The sequence below is a fragment of the Pleurodeles waltl genome, chromosome 11, assembly GCF_031143425.1.
Source record: "Pleurodeles waltl isolate 20211129_DDA chromosome 11, aPleWal1.hap1.20221129, whole genome shotgun sequence".
Classification (NCBI taxonomy): domain Eukaryota; kingdom Metazoa; phylum Chordata; class Amphibia; order Caudata; family Salamandridae; genus Pleurodeles; species Pleurodeles waltl.
Window position 1 is genome coordinate 917,541,334 of NC_090450.1, and position 26,324 is coordinate 917,567,657.

The following is a 26,324-nucleotide window of genomic DNA, read 5'->3' on the forward strand; positions in this document are numbered from 1 at the left end:
GTGGCAGGCCATTGTCTCCTCACTTCCTGGGATCTTGTTGTGGTACTTCAGGGCTTGCAGTCCCCTCCAATTGAACCTCTTCCCATGATAGATCTAAAGTTACTTTCAGCAGATTGCTTATTCAAGAAGAGAGTGGGGGGGCAACCCACCAAATGTATTCAACTTATTGTACACTTGTACGCTCGGTGTAATGTAACAGTTTCAACATTATATGCTTTTTATTATGTGACTATTAAAAATAACAAAGACAAAATATTATAAAAAATTAGTGTTGGAGCTGGAGCTTTTAATGTGTGAAGAGCATGTAGTATTAGGTAAGTATTTTATTAAAATAAATGAATTGCAATAAATAATACTATTACAAATTATAACACTTAATAGAACAACTACAGTATCTCCATACAAAGTGGGTTCTATTGCCTAATAAGTTGTTTAAAAAATATTACTTAAGGTATATCAGTTTGTTAATAATTGTTATGCTTGGTTCAGGAACGTTATTATCTTCACTATATAAGAGTCTGTTTACAATAGAAAATAACATTTTAGTGCTTCATTTGTAGATGTTATGTTCACGCCTTTAAATGTATCATATAGATATTGTCTCTGTATGTGCCGTAATTTAGGACATATGCAGATTATATGCTCCAATGTCTCTTCCGTATAACCATAGAGTCAACAAATGGAATGTTTAGCTCTTCGTAAAAACTGAGTCAATCTCACATTACTTATCTGGTTCTGCTGGTGAAATCTGAAAATTGGGCATAAGATTGATTTCAGCCATAGTAATAGTGTTTGTGAGGCTACTTGACGGGCTCAGTGTACCAGATGATGTTAGTTTTAATGGGGGTTGATCACATGCTGTTTTCTGGAATTTTGCGAGTCAAAACAGTTTTGTATAGATTGCTGGTTGGTAAATTGTGCTTGAGAGTCTGTATTTGTGTGTTCACTTTTATTAGACTTTGTCATTCAAATCTGCTTATATGCAACATGTTGAACAAAAGGACTGTCTATAATGATAGATCCCACCTGCCCACGTCATATCAGGCCCCTGATTATTAATTGTTTGAGTTTTGACCCCACCGTCTTTGCATGCAGGGATGATATAAAGTTCCTTTTTTGCCTGGTGGTGGCTGCTGAGAGAATGAGAGCCCTTGTGGTCATGAAATGTTTTCATCTTGTACTCTAGCCCCAGATGTTCTTAAGGCAATGCAAACATGCTAAGACCTGTTATACCAGGCTCTCCTTGCATATGTTTGCATACCTAGAGCCTGGTTCTTATAGTAGGTAATAGTCACTGATGATTATTAATAGTTTACTTAATTTATTTGTAGTTGCAATGCACCTGTACTAGTTTACGTCTACTGTTGCAATGTTTCCCCTTAGAATTACTGAATTAGGGCAGATTGGAAAATGAGTTGTTGCACACTTGTTTGATCAAAGGCTGTCAAGAGTTCAGTGATCCTCCCAATAGTCCTTCAGTAGACCTTCCAGCTCAACTCTACCCCTGTGCAATAATTGTCAGAATGGAGATTTTTTTAGCTTTAGTGAAAGAAAGTCTTGGCTTTATTAAAGACGCAAAGGCAAGTATTATGATGACTTTTCTTGCATTTATTTCAACAGCAGCCATGATGAGCTACATTTCCCATCATGCTTACATAAAAGAACTACAGAATGCAGTCACAAAGGCAATCCCTAGACAAATAACAGCAACCCTATTAATCTTGTGACTGGGAACTAAAAGTCCTCTTTTCTTGCAGGAGCATATCAAGAACTTCAAAAACATAGGAACAGCAATCATAACAATTTGCTTAAGTCACTAGTACGGAAAAAGGTCTCTAAAGAAATCCACAAAAAATAGGCTGAGCAGAAGAGTAGTCAGAATCATCAGAGGCCTTCCGATTGGTGAAGAACTGATCAAGTGAAGAACTATGGTGTTTTCCGATGGTATGTGTAGATTGGAGGTCCTTTTCAAAATGTCTGGTTTGTGGATGAGACAGGTACTATAAGAAAGAAAGGGTGGATTGAATAAACAGTTGCAGTTGGATAATACTTGCCTCTATGTCTTCAGTAAAATCAAGACTTTCTTTCACTAAAGTTACAAAAATCTAAATTTTTATCACAAGACTGGAGCCTCTTAGTATGCTGCTTTAAAGCATAGTAACCACTAACTTAGCAACATGAGAAACAGGTTTGCATTACAAAGTTTTAAATGTAGAGACGTTTGACCAATCAGCAGATTTGAGAATATCATCCAGGCCCACTCAAGTTTAAAGGATTTTGGATGACAAAACATTCTAGTGGATTGAGCCCCAAAAACAGAGGTGTCAGTGCCACCTAAAGTGTAGAACCATCTGACCCAGCAAAGCAAGGCAGGGGGAGAAACAGATTTGTTAAGAGATCTAAAAGAAATCAAGAACTGAGATTAGAAGGGCATTCTCAAATAATTTGTTTTTGCAATATACTCTTGTAAATAATTTCTCACACAGAGTTTAAGTTGAAGAGGAAAGATAAGGATAGAAAACAAACATTATGGTTTGTACTGGGTCTTCTCTGACACCTGTTGGGGTACATTTTGTTAAAGGAGATTTTTCTAAATCTTACTGTGTTGCTTATCTATATGTATTGATATGTATTGACTGTCCTGTAAGCCTTCCTCAGGGAAGCTAAAGAAGCTAAGAATTTAACTACTAAAGATATAGCTGCTGAAAAGGGATCTGCACCCCTATTCTTGCACCAGCTATTCCAAATCATCCAGGCCGCTCTGTATGTTTTTGTTGTTCCTGGGTCCCAAGATTGCTGAATCAGCTGAGCAGCTTCTGCTGAAAATCCCAGGGTTCTCCAGGCTGACCCGAAACCCTCCATGCTATCATGGTGAGGAACTGGTAGAGAATACATTTGTGTAGTAACCCTTGCGGCTTCCGAAGCAAAGTCATAAAGGATGGAAGTAGAACTGGTTGGTCCACTGACAGTTCTATAACAATAAGGAACCAGGGTTGACACTGCCAGAATAGAGTGATCAAAAGTACTGTACCTTTTCGGCATTGAATCTGAGCGAGAAGTATCATTATAAATGTAATAAGAAAGAAGTTGAGCATTTAAACAAGAACCAAAGAGATCTGTTGCAAAGGACTGAATTTGGAAAAAACTTTTTGAATTCTGAAGGATGAAGATGCCAGTTGCTTCCGTTTCGAAAATTCCTAGAACACCAATCTATTATTTTATTTAGATTTCCTGGTAAATATTCTGCTTGGACTGAAATCTTGTTATGAAGACAAAAGGCCCAAAAATGTTTGGCTGACTCGGCTAAAGGTTTTTATCTTGTACATCCCAGATGGTTTATATACCAAACCGCTGAGAGATGGTCCTTATGGATAAGCACGTCTAAACGACTGATGTGCAACAATTACTTCTTTTCCAACCATGTGCTGCCATTTGAGTACGGACCACATCTTCCACCCTAACCAGTCTACCTTGCACTGGATTCTAAAACAAGACCTGGTGCTGTAGAAAAAGTGATTTTCCATTCCATGCTTCTATGTGTTTTATCACCATTTTAGTTTGGAACAGGACCCTTAATCTAATTGAATTATGTCTTCATAAGAGAGACTCTTTTTGGAAATGGCAAATCTTTAACCTTTGTAAGACTTGATAGTGTGGGGAACCCTGAAATATGGCCTGGATTGAGGATGCTAGCAAACCTAAAACTTGTGCCAAAAGTCTGAGAGATCAAGTGGATCAACTCAAAACTTGAATAATCTAACTTTCTCCTTTGGATGTTAAAGAATTGATTTGCCTTAGTCTGTTTGGAAACCTGGAAATACCATCTGTTGAGTTGGTTGTAATGCAGATTTGTGTTAGTTGAGGAGGAAACCTAGGTTTTGAAGGATTTTTATACATTTTGTTAGTTGGGCTAACAGCAAGTCTTTGTCGTGGGCTAGAAGAAAAACATTGTCTAGGTAAGTGATTGATCTCACATCCTGAGTTCTCATGTATGTAATGACAAGTCTCATGACCTTGGTGAGACATCAAGGTGCTGAATAAAGATCGAAGGGAAGGTTTTTGAACTGATAAAACTTGTCTGCCCATTGAAATTGTAGGTATTTGCTGGCTAATTGGTGAATTGGAATTGAAAGATAAGCATCTTGAATATCTAAGCGTACCATACAGACTTTCTGCTGTAGAGAATCCCTGCAATGGATTATTGTTTCCATTTTGAAATGGTAGTAAACTACATAATTGTTAAAGCTTTTCAAACTGATTACCAGATGCAATGTTTTTGTATTTCTTTTTAACCAGGAATATTGTTGTTACAAACCCTGATGGATCCAAAGGAGATATTTCTGTTGCCTGTCTGAGAAGCAGAGACTGAATCTCTTGAGGCATTAAAAGCTCCTGTTCTATCAGAAAAGACAGAGGATGAGGAATTACAGTTGGAGTGGCATAAAGCTCTATACAATAACCAAGTACTTTATGAAGTACCCATGAAACTGCAGTTATCTTTTGCCATGCAGGTGGGAATAGAGCTAAGCGACCTCCCACACGAGAATGAACAGAAAGTAAGGGTCTGGTTTAGAATTCAGTGGACAGGTTACTCCGTCAAAACAGTGACAGATATCCTGTCTGCTGAAATCAAAATCCCATAGTATAGAATAGGATTTAGTTTTTGGCGGATAGGATTTCTGTCACCGTTGTGACGGAGTAACACTTCCGCCGAGTTCTAAATCAGGCCCCAAAACTCTTACATGGTTTTGGGGATCGTTTATCTCTGAAATCATGGCTGTAACCTACATTCCTCTGGAGATAAAACTGTGGTTTGAAGTATTGTTGCCATTCGAAGGAGCCTCTGTTTTTATTAAATCTACTTTTTGAGCAATAACGGCCGGCAAAGTGGCTCCTGCTTTTGCCAGCCCTCCCAAAAACTAGATGTCTAACATTTTTTGTAAGGAAGCTTATGCTTTATCCATTGAGACAAAAGTGTCTACGTATTTGCTTAGACCTTTGATAAAGGCATTACAAAAAACTAAGCCTTTTGTTTCTTGACCTGCTTCCTTAATTACCAAATTACTACCTTTGGTGTCGGTCTTTAAAAGTAAGCTCTTCCGTCACTCCTGAGACATAGCCGCATTAGCATTGCCTAAGAGACAGATTCCTCTCTGCGCCCAATTGGATAAGGTTAAAGGATCAACTCTTGTGCCCTCAATTCTTATCTCCTCATCCAGGTCTAGGCCTGTGGTAAGAGGACCTGTAAGGTCCATCATCTACCTTGAAAGATAGTTGATGCCCTGTCTAATACTTTTTTAGGATCCTTTACAAACTTAGTGAAAAAGAGACACATATTTGGATCAGTTGTAGGATTATCCATTATGTTATCAGATAAAGAGGCCCGTGGGCATTCTGAGCGGAATCTGTTTGGAGATATTTTATCCAAAGTTTGCTTCAATTTATTTGAGACGTATTGTGATACATGCTCATAATGAGACCATTTGGTTGAATTTGGGTGACGTATTAGAGAAGGATCAAATATCGGTTGACCTTAAAAATCAAGGAGTGTGTTACCCATAGAATTTGAATTAGAACTGGAATTCATGGAAGAGAACTCCCCCAATTTATTAAGAGAAGATTTCCAGTTCTTCTCCGTGAGCCGAGTTCAGATCATTATGGCTGGACTATGTTTATCCATGTCATTGTCTGTATCACCCTTATAATCATTTGCGTCATGTGATTGTACAATCTGTATAGATAATTAAATGTTGTTTGTTAAATTCCCACCTTAGATAGTGGTTGTAATTTTTTAGAGTCTTTGTTTTTGTCTGCTTCTTTCTGAAGAAGGTTTTTTTACTACCCTTTTTGAATTAATGACTTTTTGTGTTAGGTTCTCCTGATAATATTCTCTGCATGGAGGCCTCAAATATTTTAGACATTTTTGTAATAAAACCAGAAACCGCTGTAGTGTCTTTAATAAAGGAATTGATATTTTCTCTGGAGATTTGAACCTCCTCTACACCAATGTGTGACTCCATTTTATATCAGATAAGTAGAACAAGCAAGACTGAAGAGCAGCAGCAGTAATTAACAGTAAAAGTAAAGTGAAAAATAGGCAACTGTGATCTAACGTATATTTTATCATTTTTAAATTGCTATTGGTATTTGTAAATTGTTATCATATTTTTCATATTAAATACTGACTCGTTTTGGTTGTAAAATAATTATGAGTGGTTTCGACTCCTTAAATTGAAAATTATTGATGAAATGGGATTGGCAGGTTGCAAAAGCAGGCAGGCCCTCAGGGTGTGGTGTAACAAAGGAATGCCCAAGCCGATGAGATGGCATCCTGCAACGAAGTTCTGTGGGCCGCCCCAATACGGGGAACGCTCCTTTCGAAAGGTGCAGCTTTCTCCAGCGTGAGGAGAGAAGGAGAAAGGGCTACTGTGTGCTGTTGTGGGGCAGCACACTCAGGGGTGTGGAATTTATTCAAATATCTACTTGTCCACGGGACAGGTTGCTTCTCAAATCTACTTGTCCTGTAAAAAGATCTACTTGTCCCTTTGGTGCCATGTAGTGTGGCGCCAAATTATAGCAGCAATCTCATTATGTAAGAGCTCTGATAATAGCCTCTCTGATTATGCCAGGGCTACTACCATAGTAGGACTTGAATACTTGCAGTTTCAATCCCTACTGTAGCAATTTCCTTATTTTTCCACCTTTCTGCAGATCTGCATACTGGGGCTGGAGGAAGCAGTAAGCAATAGTTCCAGGGCTGGAATGCCTTTGAGTCTGCAAACCTACTAACCTGCATGTTTTAAAGATTTTCACCAGCTTCTCTCTAATATTTTCCCATAATAAGAAAGGGTGGACATTTACTCCTGACAATGGCAGGATTAGAACTTCTTCCAGGGTTGGGAAGAAAGTGGCTGGAGGGAAAATGAACTTGCAAATGCTCAATAGATTTTCACATGAGCAAATCTACACATGCGTATTTACCCATGCTAAAATACAGTTCACAAATATTTTATAGGGGTACGACATATACCATGGGTGCACTTTTGTGACTTTCTTTAAGAATTTGGGGCCACATGTAGGTAGGTTCAGATTTGTGACCCGCAAATTGCGAGTCGCAAATCCGAATGTAGGATGGTGTCCCTGACACCATCTGTGATTCGCAAGGGCTTCGCAAATGCACACCTCATGAATAATCATGAGGTGGGTCGCAATTTGCGACCCCCTTGCGAATGGCGGCCTCACAGGGATGGTGGCCTGCTGGAGACAGCAGACCACCATGTCTGTGACTGCTTTTCAATAAAGCAGTTTTTTGTAATGCAGCCCGTTTTCCTTAAAGGAAAACGAGATACATTACAAAAACGAAAAATGAAACGTTTTCTCTTCATTTTTTCAGAGCAGGCAGTGGTCCGCAGGACCACTGCCTGCTCTGAAAAAATGTTTACAGTGACATTCACAATGGGGAAGGGGTCCCAGGAGGACCCCTTCCCTTTTGTGAAAGTGTTAGCACCCATTTGAAATGGGTGCAAACTGCGATTGGTTTGCGCCCGCATTCGCAAAACAATCCTACGTTGCACTGCGAGTCGCAATTAGGAAGGGAACACCCCTTCCTAATTGCGAGTCGCAAACCCGTTTTGCGATTCGGTAACCAGGTTACCGAATCGCAAAACTGGGTTTGTGCATCGCAATGTGCTTTTTGCACGTCGCAAACAGCGAAAGTCGCTGTTTGCGACATGCAAAAAGCTACCTACATGTGGGTCTTGGTCCCTAATTAGGTCTGGTGTTAACAAAGACATTTTGTTTTTATTAAACTTCTATTTCTCTCTCTTTCGGCTGGCTTTACTGTGAGTGATCGCATTCTTCTCTTCCACAAGGAGCATATTGGCACACAAAGTAGTTTTGTTCAGTGTCAGGAACTACAGTGGCAATCCGTGATGTAACGAAACTGGAGGGTGCCCCTTTGCAAAGAACATGGAGGAGCCCCCTCTCCAGACTCACTCAGGGCAGGTGCTGTGCTGAAGGGGCCCCCTGGAGGGCGGCTGCGGGGCCTTTGTTATGCCACTGGTGGCAACATGTGCTTTTAGAGTTCAAAAACGTTTTGGTTTTTTTTTGCCAGTGTTTGTTACAATGTTGAGGGCCTGGTAGCTCCCACAACAATAAAGTGTTACAAAAGCCATGTCAAAACAAGACACGCATTGATGAAGCTAAAAGACTTATAAAAATATGTCAGATCAGTTGGCTTTGTCAGTGTTTGTTTATTTTCATGCTTCCCATAATCGTGTTGAAAATGGTTACACCGATTTTCCATTAGAAATATTTTTGGGAAATACTAGCATGCATCAAAACATTTTACTAAATGACACTTCATTTGCATATAATCGGAGAGCATTCTGGGAGCATTATACTTAGCCTCATAGCCTAAACTTTTCAAACATGTGTATACACATTTTTTGTTGTTTTTGTACTGGAACCAACGTCAGTAGTGAAGTGTGACCTTAAAACATTTATTTACAGCACTCACCCTAATAGTGAAGGTTTTCAAATAATGAACCATAAATACAAGTTCGAACAGCATTATCTTTTGGAAACACATTACCTCAACTGCAGAGAGTTCCACTCTCTGTAAACAGGCAGCCAAAGGGTTTGTGCTGCAGGGGGTGCGTGAATTCAGGTAGATCATTTATGACAAATCACAAGAATATACTGTATAACTGTTAGAAATGGGGTTTTTGGTTGGCAGTCAGGTTACCCTCCGTCCAAACAAGAACCCTCACTCTAGTCAGGGTAAGTCACACACAATCCAAGATTATCCTGTGCCCACCCTCTGATAGCTTGGCACGAGCAGTCAGGCTTAACTTAGAAGGCAATGTGTAAAGTATTTGTGCAATAAATCATACAATAACACAATATAGCACCATACAAATACACCACACAGTGTTTAGAAAAATATATAATATTTATCAGGATAATTGTAGGTCAAAACGAATAAAGATGCAATGTGAAATTGTAGAGATATCACTGAAAAGTGATATAAAGTGTCTTAAGTAAAAAGCAAACAAAGTCTCTTTCAAGCACAAAGTACCTGGTTTCTGGTGGAAACTCTCCGCAAAGGGCCGCAGAAGAAGAGATACGTGGAAAAATGGTGTGTGCGTCGATTTCTCCCCTGCACAAACGGACTTGTGTCGTTATTTTTCATGCGGGGAAGTCGAGCGTCGTTTTCCGGCGCGTGGACAGTCTCTTTCTGTGGGTCACGGGATTACCAGATATCCCGGGGTCTGTGCGTGGATTCTCCTGCTTGTTTTCCGGCTGCGCGTTGTTCCGCGGGGCTGTGCGTCGAAGTTTCGCTCTCACAGCGGGCGTCGCGTTGGTTTCCCCTCTGGAAGTCGGGCGGCATTGTCCTTGCGAGGCCGTGCGTCGAAGTTCCGGTCGCCCCGAAGGCGTCGTGTCGATCAGCGTCGGTGTGTGGTGTTTTTCTCGCCGCAGAGCAAGCTGTGCGTCGAAATTTTTGCCGCACGAAGAGTCCAAATGAAAAAGAGAAGTCTTTTTGGTCCTGAGACTTCAGGGAACAGGAGGCAAGCTCTATCCAAGCCCTTGGAGAGCACTTTTACAGCCAGACAAGAGTTCAGCAAGGCAGCAGGGCAACAGCAAGGCAGCAGTCCTTGGTAGAAAGCAGTCAAGTGAGTCCTTTAGGCAGCCAGGCAGTTCTTCTTGGCGGGATGCAGGTTCTGGTTCTGGTTTCTTATCCAGCAAGTGTCTGATGAGGTAGGGCAGAGGCCCTGTTTTATACCCAAGTGTGCCTTTGAAGTGGGGGAGACTTCAAAGAGTGGCTAAGAAGTGCACCAGGTCCCCTTTCAGTTCAATACTGTCTGCCAGGGTCCCAGTAGGGGGTGTGGCAGTCCTTTGTGTGAGAGCAGGCCCTCCACCCCCCAGCCCAGGAAGACCCATTCAAAAATGCAGATGTATGCAAGTGAGGCTGAGTACCCTGTGTTTGGGGTGTGTCTGAGTGAATGCACAAGGAGCTGTCAACCAAGCCCAGCCAGACGTGAATTGTAAGGCACAGAAAGATTTAAGTGCAAAGAAATGCTCACTTTCTAAAAGTGGCATTTCTAGAATAGTAATATTAAATCCAACGTCACCAGTCAGCAGGATTTGGTATTACCATTCTGGCCATACTAAATATGACCTTCCTACTACTTTCAGATCAGCAGCTACCACTTCAATACTGTATGAGGGCAGCCCCAATGTTACCCTATGAAGGGAGCAGGCCTCACAGTAGTGCAAAAACGAATTTAGGAGTTTTACACTACCAGGACATGTAAACTACACAGATACATGTCCTGCCTTTCCCCCACACAGCACCCTGCTCTAGGGGTTACCTAGGGCACACACTAGAGGTGACTTATATGTGGAGAAAGGGGAGGTTTAGGCTTGGCAAGTACTTTTAAATGCCAAGTCGATGTGACAGTGAACTGCACACACAGGCCTTGCAATGGCAGGCCTGAGACAAGGAAAAGGGGCTACTTAAGTGGGTGGCACAACCAGTGCTGCAGGCCCACTAGTAGCATTTAATCTACAGGCCCTAGGCACATATAGTGCACATTACTAGGGACTTATAAGTAAATTAAATAGTCCAATCAGGTATGATTCAAGGTTACCATGTTTAAAGGGAGAGAGCATATGCACTTTAGCACTGGTTAGCAGTGGTAAAGTGCGCAGAGTCTAAAAGCCAGCAAAAACAGTGTCCAAAAAGTGGAGGGAGGCAGGCAAAAAGTTAGGGGTGACCACCCTAAGGCTGTCAGGTCTAAAAATAACCATAACACACATGCATGTATACAGAATTAACACATTTGCATTGAATAAAGAAATTAAAGATGATAAGGTTCTTAGAAAAGAGACTTATGTCTCCCAGTCAAGGGATTTTTCTTTGACTGGTTATTTCCCTTCTAACAGTATGCTGTGCTTCTTTTATCTAAGCATGATGGGAGCTGCAGTTTATTTTTACTGCAGGTGAAAAAACATGCTCGAAAAGCAAGTATAATAGAATCAGTAACCAGGGCGTTTACTGCAGCCTGTTGTGATTAATCTGCTTTTAATTTCTGTTTGGAAGGCTGGCTGCTGTATCTGGTAGAGACTTGTTTCCACAGATCCCTTATCTTAGAAAGAAATCCCCGGGCATTAGACTGGATCTTAACATTTTTCGTGAGCTGTACCCTTGCAAGCTGGTAGGTGGCATAGATCAGCTCTGCGTGGCATAGTTGACATTGCCCTTGCTGGAAGTGGTGTGCCATGGCTATTTAAGCACCAGGGAACCCACACTTCCTCACACCACACCCTACCCCTGAGAGCTTGGTAGTCCAAGCCTCCACCTCCCACGTAAATGCTGGTGCATTCCCTACTGAGTCACCAGACAGGGAATCCAAGAGGTTGAACACCTTCGGAAAGAAGAAGATGTTTTCTTCCACCAGCCTGGCACTGCGGTCTGGTGAACACTTTGTGCTTTTTATGTTGTTACTCCCATGCTCTTTGGGATTTGGTTGTACATGTCTGCCCATGGTCCTGGAGGAGGCCCTGACCATACTCTCCCAGGCTGTTGCTTGCAGGAGAGATGCAGCTAGGTTTACGATCACATGTGGACTGGATACCATTGACATACTGGGCAGAACAGTTTCATTGACAGTGGCCTTACAGCGCCATGCCTGGCTGAGGACAACTGGCTTTTCTGGGGCTGTCCAAGAATCGCTTATGGTCATCCCCTTTGATGGCTTCTGTCTCTTCGGAGACAAGGCCGATTCAGAGCTGGAGTGCCTTGAGGATAGCAGGGCTAAAGCCAGCTCTTTTGACCTTTTCATAACCCCTCACTACCTCCAATCTGCATTTTGCGGCCACGTAAGGGGCTTCCAGCCGCGTCTATACTCTCCTAGCCACTGAGGCACGCAAGCTTCCTAGCCTCTGTGTGGCTGAGGAAGTGGTACCCACAGGTCCTGTCGGCCGGATAGCCAAAGGTCAGGCCAGTTCACAACCTGCCCAGCAGCAGCAGCCTTCATACCCTTATAGTCGGCACTCTTACCATCATGGAGACCCAGGTGGAGGCAGGATACACCATCACCTGCCCCACAGGAACTCTATCGCATGAGACAGACGGGTTCTCCAAATTGTCCTGAGTGCATACTTTCTCCCCTTCATGTCCACCCCTCCACCCTTGCCACCTGCATGCAACCTGCTGATGGAGGACCATCTCTTCTTGCTCTGCCAGGAAATTACAGCTCTGTTGGCCAAGAGAGCCATCAAGAGGGTGCTTAGACCAGTAGTATGTCATGGTTGCTATTCCCACCCCTTTCTGGTGCCCAAGAAGGACGGAGGGCTTCATTGTATTTTAGACCTGCATCCTCTCAATTTCTTCCTCAAGAAGGAGAAGTTCAAAATGCTCCCGCTCTTTCAAGTTCTGTCTGCGCTAGACCTGGGAGACTGGATAGTAGCGTTGATTTTGCAGTACGCATATTTCCACATTCATGTCCTGCCTGCCTACATGTTACCTGCTGTTCACAGTGGGCCACAAACACCTTCAGTTCATTGTGCTCCATTTTGGCCTTGCCAGTGTCCCTTGGGTGTTCATCAAGGTGATGCTGGTGGTTGGAGCTCAACAGTGGAGATCAGGGGTGCCAGTCTTCCCCTATCTCAATGACTAGCTGTTGAAAGCTGCCTCACCCCGGTCTGTCGTCTCCCACTTCCAGACTACAGAAGACTTACTGCACTTACTGGGGTTTACTATCAACGTGCTGAAGTCACACCAACTCCTGCTCAGATGCTGTCTTTCGTTGAAGCTGTTCTGGATACGGTGCAGTTTCAGGCCTATCCTCCCGAGTGGCGAGTCCAGGATATTCAGGCTATGTTACCAATGTTTCAGACTCTATCTTGAATTTTGGTGATACTGACCCGGAGGCAGCTAGACGTCCTGGCCTCCTGCTTATGACACATGCCTCCTGTCTTATGTGGACTCTGCAGTGTGACCTGAAGTTCCAGAAGGCGCAGCATCAGGGGAATCTCTCCGACATGGTCCAGATCTTGGAGGGAACTGCAAAAGACCTGCAGGGGTGGCTAACAAACCGCAATTAGGTCAGTAGCAGACTCCTTTCCATTCCCCAGCCAGATCTGACAGTAGTGACAGATGAATCACTCCTGAAATGGGGTGGTCATCCGGGAGAAGTGGAGATCGGAGGCCTTTGGTCTCTGGCAGAATCAGGACTCCACAGCAACCTTTTGGAGCTCTGTGTGATCCGGCAGGTGTTAAAGCCTTTCTAACCTCCATCACGGGAATGCTAATGCAGGTGTTGACAGACAACACCACCGCCATGTGTTACTGCAAGAAACAGGGTAGGGTTGGATCATGGACTCTTTGTCAAGAAGCCTGGCATCTCTGGACATGGTTGGAACATTATGGCATATCCCTGGTTGTTCAACACCTGGTGGGATCTATGAATGCCAGGGTGGGTAAACTCAGGCAAAGATGCCTAGCAGATCAGAAATGGCATCTTCATCCAGAGGTAGTGCAAGGTTTCTTTCAGCAGTGGGGAGAGCCTTGGTTAGATCTTATTGACACTGCTGACAATGTGCAATGTCAGCAGTTCTGCGCACTGGAGTTTCCAAGGCAGCTCTCACTCTGAGACGTTTTTCGTTTCAACAAGAGCTCAGGCCTCCTGTATGCCTTTCCAACTATAGCAGTCCCACCCAGAGTTCTCAAGAAGACCAAGAACAACTGGGCCCAAGTCATCCTTGTTAGTCCGGACTGGAATTAGAGAGTTTAGTATCCCAAGCTGTTGAGCATGGCCATCGGTCCTTCGATCAGGCTTCCCCTTCAGGAGGACCTTCTGTGGCAGCAACAGGGGAGGGTTCTCCCCATGAATCTATCAACACTCCATCTTCTTGTATGGAGATTGAGCGGCAGCAGTTGACAGCTTTCCACCTTTCACCCAAAGTCTGCAATGATATTCTGGCAGCCAGACGTCCTTCCACCAAAACAGTATACACCTGCCGTTGGTGGCATGGGGTGAAGACAGACAGGTTGACCCTCTTTCTGCCCCCCTTTCCCAGGTTCTTCTATTTGTTCTTTCCTTTGCTCAGCAGGGCTCTGCTCTAGGCATTTTAAAGAGTTACCTTTCTGCTGTATCTGCTTTTCTGCGGTTGCGTGACCAGCCGTCCTTTTTCAAATCCCCTATTGTACATAGGTTTCTGAAAGGTTTGCAACATGTTTCCTCCTTCTCCTTTTATCATGCCTCACTGGGGCCTTAATTTAGTCCGGATGTTCCTAATGTGTGCTCCCTTTGAGCCCTTGCACAACTGTCCTTTCAGGCTCCTTACCAAAAAGACAGCCATCCTGGTGGCAATAACATCTGCCCGAAGGGTCAGTAAGCTGCAGGCTTTGTCATCCAAGCCTCCATACCTGAACGTCTACCCAGACAAGCTGGTTCTGTGAACTAGAGCTTCCTTTCTGCCGAAAGACATCACTGTTTTTCATGTAAGCCTGTCCATCACCAGTCCAACATCCCACTAAAGGGGAGGAGCGACGCCACTGACTTAATCCAAAAAAAGAGTGTTGTTGTTCTACTTTGACTGTACAAAAGAGCTCCGGATGGACGACCAATTCTTCGTCGGGCATGTCAGAGGGAAGAAGGGAAAGGCTGTGTGAAGCGGACCATCCCCTGATGGATCATGCTCTGTATTAAAATCTGCTATGCACTGGCTAAGAAGCAACCCCCGAGGGCTTGCGTGCTCATTCTACCAGAGCTAAGGTTGCAACCACTGCGTTAGCATGCGGAGTTCTGGTCCTGGATATCTGCCAAGCAGCAAATTGGGTATCCCTGCACACGTTTGGCAAGCACTACTGCCTGGACAGTCACGTCCTAGCAATGGGAATTTAAAAAAAAAATTGTTTCGCAGACCAAACTTCAGGAAGGTATTGCGTGGGTACCTATTCTAAGGTAAGGAATCTGCAGCTAGAAGTCATATACTTACCTTTGGTAAAGCTTTATATGGTAGAGACTCTGTCTAGCCACAGATTCCTTACCGACCGACCCACCCATCCTTCCCACTCTATGAACAGATTTCTAGGGATGTAGCTTTTTCCTTTCAGGGCCCTAGTTTTCCACACAAATGGTCAGTGTTCCATTTTTTCTCTGTGCTCCTGCCGTTGAAAGTCACAAAAAGAAACTGATGTCAGCGCACTGGGGTGGCACCTATATAGGCGCTGCACACATCACTTCTGGTGGGGACGACAACACCAACAGAGGTGATCAATGCCGCCTACCAGCACGCAGGGGTACTGCTCACGAAAAATGTTCGGATCCAGTCTGATGCCTGGGGATAATTCTAAATTAAGAAATCTGCGACTAGATTGAGTCTCTACCAGATAAGGCATTACAGACAGTAAGTAACTTGTTTGATTAGACAAAGAAAGTTTTATCTCCATTCTGGGTCTAGTGTGGTATGTTTGTGTGTCATTTTAATTAAAATTTGTATGTTTTTTTTCCTATAGGTCTATATCATTACATTTATTTAGAATGTATTTTGAATTTGTTTTCTTTTTTTTTGTATAAATATAGTCTATTATATGTTAATCTTGCATTAAAATGATTTCTCAATATCTACAGGAGATCCTCAGAACATACCACCCTTCAAGGTCCCTTATTCCAATTGAAATAAATCTAGTCGTGTGAATCGCATTCCTACTTCAGATGATGAAAGAGTGGCTTCATGCTTTTTAGGAGACTAACCTCTGAAACCAGTTTCACCTGACATATATGTCATGGCAATCTTAACTTGTTTAATGCCTAAACCTAGGATTCACATTTTCTTGTCAATCCTCCTCTATTCTGGTAGGCCATGATAGTTTAGGCAACTACTTCGAGACCAACACCATTTTAATTAAATCCATGTGCACTCCTATGTCAGCCTCCAACGTTTGCAGTCTTGGAATCCTTCTTAACTCATCCTTTTCACTGTACAGATAATCTACACAATCTGTTATATAATTGCAGCATTATAATAGGGGTGACTGCAAAAAAAAAAAGGGTATGGGAGAAATATCAAATAAGCCCGTAACTGATGCTGGGGTCGATGCTAATTGTGAATAAGGAGGCTACTGCAGAGCCAGCACCAGAATATCCCACGTTGCCAAACCTCATGACCTTGAGAGTTGGTATCTAAAAGGAAACATGTTTGCACACTGGATTTTAAATTAAGAGAGTTTTTATCCCTGCCGGTTTCTGTGGGCACTTTATGACTTGAAGATTTGTAGTTTGGCCCTTTATTTAGAACCACGTTGTAACCATTGACAATAATTTGACTTCTAAATACGAGTGAAAATGTGTGCTCTATGCCTTTATGTAAATCTATCTTTTTCAGGAAACTATGGCCGAACCAAATGAAATCCCAGATGAAAAAACAGATGAAAACGACAAAGAAGTACAAGAACATTCTGGCCATGAAGGAGAGAGTGAAGAAGATGCATTGGGGCAACTTGTTTTGGAAACTGAAAGCCGCAAAAACATTTCAACACCTAGGGTTGTGGAGCATGACCTTCCCCAAGAGCCTGCATCTGACAAGGAAGAAACTGAACCTAGTTTGGAGGCAGATGCTGAAGTAAGCAGAGAAGGAGAGGAAGAACTAATAATTTCCCACTCACCTCCTCCTGAGGACTTGTTGACTTCCTTTGCCACTGACCGGGCAGTGTCCTCAAGGGGGAGCTTAAATGTAAGTTTATTGAAACAAATTTAGTAACTACATTCATTTTAATAGGTGCTACAATTAATATTCAAAGTATTTGAATCTTTCCTTAGTAAAATGATGTCTTTCAAATGTTAGTTTCTGGGAAATTGCACGACTGATCATACTACAAATTGTAGACCTAGGTAGACACTTCAGCATTGGCTAAATAAAACAGTTACATTTGAAATCTATTACCACCACTGTCTAATATTGCTCTGCCCAATGCAAATCCATTGACAGCAGCCAGCGCTCACCTACACAAGCACACCAGTGCATGTTCATGAGTTCCTTGATATCTGGGGCAAATAAACGGTGCGTGAAATATTTTAACATGCACCATTTAAGTGTCAGGCCATACGATTCCTGGAGTGTGGTCAGTATTTACTTTCCTTTTTATAGACATTCACCCTTCACACTTCTACATGTAAGCAATATATATTTGTGTTAGAGCTAATGGGATAGTTTCCTGCTCTGAGCAGGTAAAGACAAGGAAGAGGATTTTCTCGCATATATATCTTTAAGTGTTCTCTGTAGCAGTGACCACTGTATTATTGCATCACAGTACCCAGCGTAATAAGCAAATTAATGAGCTACAATCTGGTACATCCTTTCATCTTTTGATTGCTGCTGGTAATGAATGGGCAGGCTATGGCCTACTCTTAAAATGTTATCTTTGATTTGTGCATCTGCTCATTTAACCTTAGACGAGGTCACTTAACCATGGTAAGAATTTACTAATAATTCTGGCTACGATAGCTATTCAGACTCAAGGGACACATCCCCTCAGTCAGAAACTGATGTGTTAGGCTTACAAACCAAAATATTTTTCTTGTACTAAAATTCCTTAAACATGCTATGTTAATGGCACACAGATACTGAAAAGGAAGACTTATCATAAACTCCCTGTTAATAACAATAATAATAACTTCTTTCATGTGTAATGTAGTTGCTGCCACAATCTTGCACTTTTGGTTCTGTTAGCAATCCACCAAATCAAATTCACCAATGTTATTTTACATTTCAAAAGTTTTTATTAGGCTCAAGCATTGATGTCAGTGCTACAAGTATTCAGTGAGAAACATCATACAAGTGAAAGTAATTAGTGCGATTAGTGGAGAAAATTCTAAATGCAGAAGATAAGCATTATAGTTCTAAATGATAACAATTACCACTGTAAAGTTTGTAAAAGAAGCATAATTAAATACCAAAAAACACCCTGGAGACATTGTAGTAATCCGCTGAGCGTTGAAGGTGAAACAAGGAGCAACCTTTATTGTAAGTACATAACATAAGAACAGGTCCGTTCAGGGAATATGCCCAGCTCAACTGACTCCAGGAGACTCACGTCATAGAACGTGGAATCTCCCTAGGTCAGCAAAGCAAGCATTCCATTACAGAAGCATTACACACTACACATCCCCCTTCTTTTCCAATAACAAGAGAATAAAATGCGAAAGAAAAAAACAAGGAAAATAAAATATAAAATAAAAGAGAAAAATAATTAAACATGAAAATCAGAGACGTCAGCTAAGTATCCTAACACGTAATCCTTCAACCAACCAGGAGGCATCACTTTCCTTTTCCTTTCTACAGAGTCACACTGAAGTGCGCACTCAGACACATTCACATTCTCTGACCCTGCAGTCGAGTCACTCACACCCACCTCCTCACACAAAACACTATCCTGAAGAATCTGTGGAGACGGGGCGGCATTATGACACGTAACCTCATCTTCCAACCATTCAGCCCATACAGGCCTTCCCTTCTCATCTCTCTTACTGTTGATGTGGACTTCATTCCACCCAGGTCCCTGTATATTTCTAAGTAAAACAATGCGCTTAAGATTCCACACCTTACCATCACTTAGTTTAACGGCATTGTGCAAAACTTCCATAACACGTTCAGGCTCAAAGTACTGGCTTTCTCCCTTCTTAACTTTATAAGGTTTTTTTACTCTAACCCAATCACCAACATTGATTTCCACAGGCTTGACATGATGGAGCTTGTCATAATAAGACTTTGATTTCTCAAGAGACCTGTCCAAACAATCCCTTACACTCTCCACTGACCAATGTTGGATACCTGTCTCAATCAACCAAGCAGGGTTAAGTTTGCCTCTCGGACTCCTTCCCCTCATAATAACGAATGGGCTGAGACCAGTAGTCACATTCTCAGTAATCCTATACGCCCACACCGCTTTAAAAATGGCAATGTGCCAATCCTCTCCCACATTCATTGCACTCTGAATTATTCCTTTAATGACTTTATTGAACCTTTCCACAGTGCCATTTCCACTGGGATTATACAAAGATGTGGTTTTATGTTCAATTCCCACCCTCCAAAAATACTTCTTTGCAGCATCAGACATAAACTGCACACCGTTATCACTTAGCAACTTAGAAGGAATGCCTTCTGTGAGGAAAATCTTATCCAAAAACTCCAGTACGCTTACCGTATCTGCTTTTTCTAAAATACCAATTTCTGGCCATTTGGAGAACAAATCAATAAGGACTATTACAAACTCTTGAGAGCTACCAACTGGACCTAAGAGATCGATGGCGACATATTCCCATGGTTGCCTGGGAACAAACGCTTGCTGCATAGGTGGTCTAAGGTTACACAAACTCTTGTCAGCAGAGGAACATACATGACAATTTCTGACAAATCTTTCCACCGACTTGTCAACTCCAGGCCACCAAAACAACTCTTTAACCACCGACTTAGTTCTAACAATGCCAAAATGTCCCTCATGACACAAATCTAAGACTACTTCTCTTAAACCTGATGGAGGAATTATTCTATCACCTCTCCAAAGAACATTGTTTACAACAGTGAGTTCATTCCTGACCTCCCAAAAACTTCTGCATTGTTCAGGTAACAGATCCTTCTTAGGCCATCCCTCTAACACATATTTGAAAATCAACTGTAAATTGGTGTCCACCTCCATTTCCTTCCTCCAACTATCTTCGTTAAGTGCTGGATTACCAGAATCATGTATAAGAGCCACATTCCATTCATACCATGGGTCATCAACACACCTCTCCAACAAATTAGGTAATCTAGAAAGGCAATCAGCCATTACATTACTCTTGCCAGGTACATACACGATGCAATAAATATAATCCTTTAGACGCATATACAACCTTGAAATTCTAGCTGAAGCCAGTACACTTCCTTCACTTGTAAGCAGTTTAATCAAAGGTTTGTGGTCACAGCAAATGGTTATGTCTTTTCCCCACACGAATGCACGGAAGTGCTCCAAAGCCCAAGCACAAGCCAAGGCCTCCTTCTCTATAACTGAGTATTTCACTTCTGGAGGAGACAACGATCTGGAAGCAAAAAGTATAATCCTTTCCTTACCATTACAATCTTTTTGAGACAACACAGCACCTAAGCCTTTTTTACTTGCATCCGTGGTAACAAAAGTATCCAACTTAGGGTCAAAACTTCCTAAACATGCAGCTTTGCTTAATTCCCTTTTTACACACTCAAACTCATGGTTGCATGCATCATTCCACATGAATGAAGAGTTCTTCTTGAGCAAAGATCTTAAATTGTAGACCTTACTGGCAAAGTTCGGAATAAATTTGGCACAAAACTCCGCCATGCCCAAAAAAGATCTTACTTCGTCCTTAGACACAGGAGGAGACACCCCAATTATAGCATTCACCAAAGAGGCTTTAGGTCTAACACCCTCACCACTTATCTCATGTCCCAAATATTCCACACTCCTCTTTGCAAATTTACACTTACTCAACTCAACAGTCAACCCCTTATTACCCAACACATCCAGCACATGTTCCAACCGCTCATCATGTATACCCTTATCCTTTCCAAAAATTTAAATGTCGTCTTGGAAACACATAACCCCTTTGATTTTCCCAAAAGGTTTGTGCATAAGGCGTTGAAAAACAGCTGCTGCAGACGCAAGACCGAAGGGCATCCTCTTGTACTGGAAGCATCCAAAGGGTGTGATGAAGGCTGTTAGTCTTTTGGAGTGCTCAGATAAGGAAATCTGATGATATGCAGAAGACAAGTCGATAGTGGAAAACCAACTAGCACCCTCCAGACTAGAAACCATTTCCGTGATTTTGGGTAGAGGAAAACGATCAATCAGAATATTATTATTTAAATACCTTAAGTCCACACATAAACGGATTTTTCCATTACTACGCCGAGCCATAACTACAGGCGAAATCCATTCCGAACTCTCAATTGGTTCGATCACATCCATTGACATTAATGTGTCCAACTCCTTGGAAACTTCTTCTCTGATCACAATTGGTACAGTTCTGACTTTATGAATTTTTGGTACAGCTTCTCTCTTTAGTATGATTCTATGTTCGAAACCGGTAAGTTTCCCCAAGCACTTATTAAATGCTTTTGAAAATTTGGTTTCCATCAAGGAGTTCAAAGAGTAGTCTTCGTCGTTCACCATTAAAACTTTGTCTTTACCATTTGGATTCAGAATCATCTGTAACTGTCCTTGATCTTTCCAACCTAGAACAGACGGTCCTTTTTTTGCCACATATAATTTATCTCTTGCACTCCTATTCTTGAATGAGAATACCAACCATCTAAAACCTAACAAGTTTATCTTTTCTCCTGTATAACTTTCCGGCTGAATGTCAGGTGGGGAAAGCTGCTTGCCAATTTTCTCCACGAAAGATTTGTTCCACACATCTTCATTCACGATTGTGAATGGAGAACCGGAATCCGCATACATTGTAACAGGTACTCCACCAATTTCCATGTCACATATGGGTTTTTCCTTAGTGTTAACCTCCATTATATTAAGGATGAAATTCTTATCCTCATCCATCCCTCTGGGATCCGTTTCCACTGTGTCACATTTTACAATGTTTCCACCTTCATATAAATACTTGACAATTTTCTTTTTAGATTTACAGACTTTTGCAAAATGGCCTACCACTCCACATTTGTTGCACTTAACTTTTAACGCTGTACATGACTTGGAGTGAGCTAAGTGATCTTTGTTATCACATCTGTAACACCTTCTTTCAGTTTCCCCACTCTGTAAGGTTTTTCCAGGTTTCCGATTGGTCACATTATAAACGCCATCCTAATTTTTTCCAGTAGATTTTAATTCAGATAAGCATCTTTCAGAGATCTCTGCTTTCCTTACTATGGCTAAAATTTATTCCAGAGGAGAATCGCCATTTATCCAAAGTCTTTCTTGAATAGATTGATTGCTGCAGTGCATGACGATTTGATCTCTAATAAGCTCATCATGAATTGTCCCAAATTTACAGTCTAGGGCCAATTTCTTTAAGTCTGCAACATAATCATCCACCTGTTCATTTTTTTCTTGTTTCCTTTGGAAAAACTTATAACGAACGATTCCCATACAGACTTTTGGAGCAAAATACTTGTCGAGATCGAGCATCGCAGCATTAAAAACACAAATGTCGCCACTTTCAGGATTTTTAGACATTTTACTATATGTTTTCAGGCCCATAGGACCCAAAGAATGCAATAGAATTCTCTTTTTCTGTTCTGCAGACATCTTGTTATCCACGTCGATAGCTCCTAAATAATTTAGAAAATAGTCCTTCCACTCTTGCCACTTAATGGGTGGAGAATTACCCATGGCCCAAAATGCTTGTGGGGGAACGATTGTAAAGTTAGCTTGAGCCATATCCAAGGCAAATATAGGGAACACAAATTTGTATGTTTATTAATTTCTCTTCCCTTCCCGGACCTGTTATTACTCCTTCTTCACAGTAGGTATATTATCTTCAATTTTTTTATTTATTATATAAATCAAGTCCAGCTTCAATTATACTTCTATTCCTTTAATTTAAGATAAAAAATAACACCGTAGAAGTAACATCCATTCCGCCACGTTTCTATTGTCACTAAAAAGTATGTGGAATCTGTAACCGTGCTCCGCGTATCCCTCTTCTTCTTTTTTTTTATTTTTATTGAAAGGCTTGCGTCTCCGTCACCAGGGAGACGCTAGTAAACGCTGCGTCGATCTCCTTAGCGTGTTGGTTGCCAAGGAGACGAACAGCTGAAGCGGCGTCAGTACATGGAAATGCACGAGCAGCGTCTGTTGATAACAGACGCTCGTGCTGAACTCGCGCCTAGTAAGCGCCTGACACCAACGGTCGGTGTTAAGAAATTAAAATAAAATGCCGTAGGCTTAAGAACCATAAAAAATATAAGAACTGAACAGGAAAAATACACCTACGGAATGTTCCACGGAGGCAGTCGCAGTCAGGCAGCACTACACGGTGAAAAAAAACAAAAAAACGATCCGGACTGGAACAACAAAAACAAACGAAGGTTCGAAGAAGCCGGCTCCCTCGTCGCCAAATTGTAGTAATCCACTGAGCGTTGAAGGTGAAACAAGGAGCAACCTTTATTGTAAGTACATAACATAAGAACAGGTCCGTTCAGGGAATATGCCCAGCTCAACTGACTCCAGGAGACTCGCGTCATAGAACGTGGAATCTCCCTAGGTCAGCAAAGCAAGCATTCCATTACAGAAGCATTACACACTACAGACATTTTATACGAGAATAGAGGAAGGGATCACTATCAATGAAAAGTAGAGTAAAGGAGAGAAAGTAGAGTGAGAAAAGTATGTGTGAGGGCTCTGGACCAGCTGGATTATGTAAAGCTATGTAAGCCAAGGGTGAAACTTTGAGCACTTCCAGTGAGGCAAAGCCAGGCCCACCACATAGGGAAAGAAATATTAGCAGCATTCGTTTTGTGCTGATAGCAAGTGTGAGATCTGTTAGTAGGAGGTTTTCAGGATGTAGGGTAGGGAGGTCTGTGGTTGAGAAAGTGCTAAGAGAAGCTATCTTGGCATCGCTGGTTAGTTGAATTTTAAAGATTTTGTTCAGTAAGGTTTTTTTATTTGGGTCTAAAGAAATGGAACATGTGCATATTTGAATCGCGTGTGTGTCAGATCCTCGGAAGCCATCTAGCAGATCCAAAAGAGTTCTGATTTGATGAGGCCGAGTTTGTGGAGTTTGCTTGGCGACCAAATGGTGTTGTGTAGAATACACTTTCTACACTACGATTGCAGGTGGGCATTATTCTTGAATGGGAAGGACCATATTTTCCCCCAAGAGGCAGCAGGGATAAAATTACCTGAAAGGGCATTTTTAGTTTTGTGTCTATAGAATAGTTTTGCGGGTAAGGTGTGGTGTGGAGGGTGAGAAAAGAGAATGTATTTGGGGCCAAATGGCCAGATCTTGTAAACCTACAGAGCACTGATTGGCAGATCTGCTACGTGAGTTCTCTCTAGCCTCCCTCGTGCAGCCTTGAGTTTTAGAAATGTGTAAAAGTCCATGTTGGAAAGGTTGTAAGTTTGCTGTAGTGTAACAAAGGACTTTGGGTTATCTTTGGAAACTAGCTCTTTCATTTGTCATATAAGAAGGCTTTAAAACTCAACTACAATTAGATTGCTGATTGAGCAAACTCCCCGACTCAGCAAGAGAACAATGGGGTCGTGACACTTGTATCAAAGAAATCCAACCTCAACATGATCTCACATTAACAGGATAAAGCTGTGAGATGCTCAATCACCTTGGCAAAAGACCCGAAAATACTGATTTTATTTGTTTTCTTAAATATTTATACCCCAAATTACAATGATCCTCAGTTTTGGCCTTTTTGCAACGAAATCATTGCTGACCTGCCCAAGGGCATAGGCATAATAATAGAGAGTGACTTTAACCTTCTATAAGACCAGTGGTCACCAAACTTTTTTATGCCGCGCCTCCACCTGTTGAAAAATAAAAATCATTGGGCCCCCCCTCAGAATTTTTCACAATTATTTTCTAAAGATGGCAATGTTTAAATATGTCTAGACGTTTTTAAACATTGCAGTTAAGTACTCTTACCTTTTTTAAAGTGCAATAACATGTTTGTGCTTAAAACAAAACACTGTTATCTGTGTAATGCTTCTTTTGTGCAGAGCCTGGCGCCGCCCCTCGGATTACTTCAGGCCCCCCAGTTTGAAGACCACTGTATTTATTAGACGGTGATCGTGATAGAATCTTAAATGCAAAATGCAAACATAAAAGACCCGGTGCTCAGCTAAAAAACTGCTATGATATTTTACAAGTAACTAAATGCTGTTCTTATCTCCAGCTCCTTATCCAATGGGGTGCCTCGGGTACAATATGAACTTTCTTGAGTACCCCCCCACTTTAGGTTTGCAGTGTCCGGTGTTATCTCTTCAAGGCAGCTGATTAAAGATCTTGAATCTTGTATGGCAATTCACAGGCTGTCAAGTGCTTGACAAAAATGTTCTCTTACTATGATAACGCCAGGTCTCGTTCATGCAATATAAAACTGCTAAAGAAATACATACTCAAAGACTGAGATTTACCTCACATTATCCAAAACCTGATATAAATTTGGTAACTTGTAAGCTCTCCTATGACTACACATCCTGCTTAGGGCAGCTCCACTGTTGATATACTTCAGTCCATTCTAAATTGTTTCATTAGCAGATGGTCATTAAATTGACACTTGCCAAAAATAGATGGTATACTTATCTTGCTTACTTCGTACGCCACCTCCCCATTTAGAGGTTGCCTATTGGCTGTGTTCCCAAATGGAAATGGTACTTGTAGACCATCAATTTGGTTCAGTCTGTAAGATATCATTTACTCCCCCCATGCAACAGACTCTCTACTCCTGCTTGCTCATTCTGCAAATGCCACTACAGAGATGACGGTCCCAGACAAGAAAAATCCCAGTGCATAATGTACATTTATTTATAATATTGGTGTGGGTCACAGGCCCCCTACTTTGGATAGTCTATTTCCAGTGACAACGCTTCTACCATGCCCCCATGTAGTGGTGGACCTTGCACCATGGTCTTTTTCATCCAAAGCCTCTCCACCCAGCAAACATGAGCCTTTTGGTGGAAAAAAGTGCTGCCCACAAGGACATGCTTTTAAAATGCTGGTTTACACAGAGTTATTTTTTGGCTAAGATTTATTCAGCCATTAATGAATATTCAATCTATAGCAGACTTAATGAGATTTAAACACAGAAATCAGCAAACATGAAGCCTATGAAAGTCACTATTTTGGGTATTTAATGTAGTTCTATGGGGGGGGGCAGAAGTGTCAACAGAACACATTCTTCTAGCTGGAACATCTGCTACATGGTGGCCTGGCAAAACTTTCAGCTCTGGAAAGAGGCTCTGGCAACTGGATGTCTGTTTCCAGGACCCTTATAACAGATGTCCCTGCAGCACTGGGGTTTTTCTGTCTGGGACAATTATGGTTGCAGTTGGTGCGCCAGTCATCATGAAGTAATTTTCTTAGGTAACAGAGGTTCCTGCAAAGGCAACTCAAACATTGTTCCCTATCACTAGTGCTTGTAGATAGTTACTCTTGCAGGACATGACTATAGGGCCACCATACCAGATGCATCTTGTAGCCTTCTTGCATGTTTCCTCTTTTCCTTCTTGTGGATAATATAGGTTGTTTCATTTTATTTTCCCTGGAAAGTGACCTCTATATGCCTTGTTCTGTTCCAACTTAATCATGTGCATGGTTCAAATACTCCCTGTA

General features: G+C 41.8%; 1 protein-coding gene across 2 annotated transcripts in view; it reads left to right on the top strand.

Annotated features, from left to right (window-relative positions):
- CFAP251 (cilia and flagella associated protein 251) overlaps nucleotides 1-26,324 on the top strand; it is a 410,814-nt gene that overhangs the window by 21,778 nt on the left and 362,712 nt on the right. For both annotated transcript variants that reach the window (XM_069214923.1, XM_069214922.1), the window contains exon 2: nucleotides 16,396-16,743. In XM_069214923.1, the coding sequence (XP_069071024.1) occupies nucleotides 16,402-16,743 (342 nt within the window). In that variant the 5' untranslated portion in view covers nucleotides 16,396-16,401. The remainder of the gene's footprint in view (nucleotides 1-16,395; nucleotides 16,744-26,324) is intronic.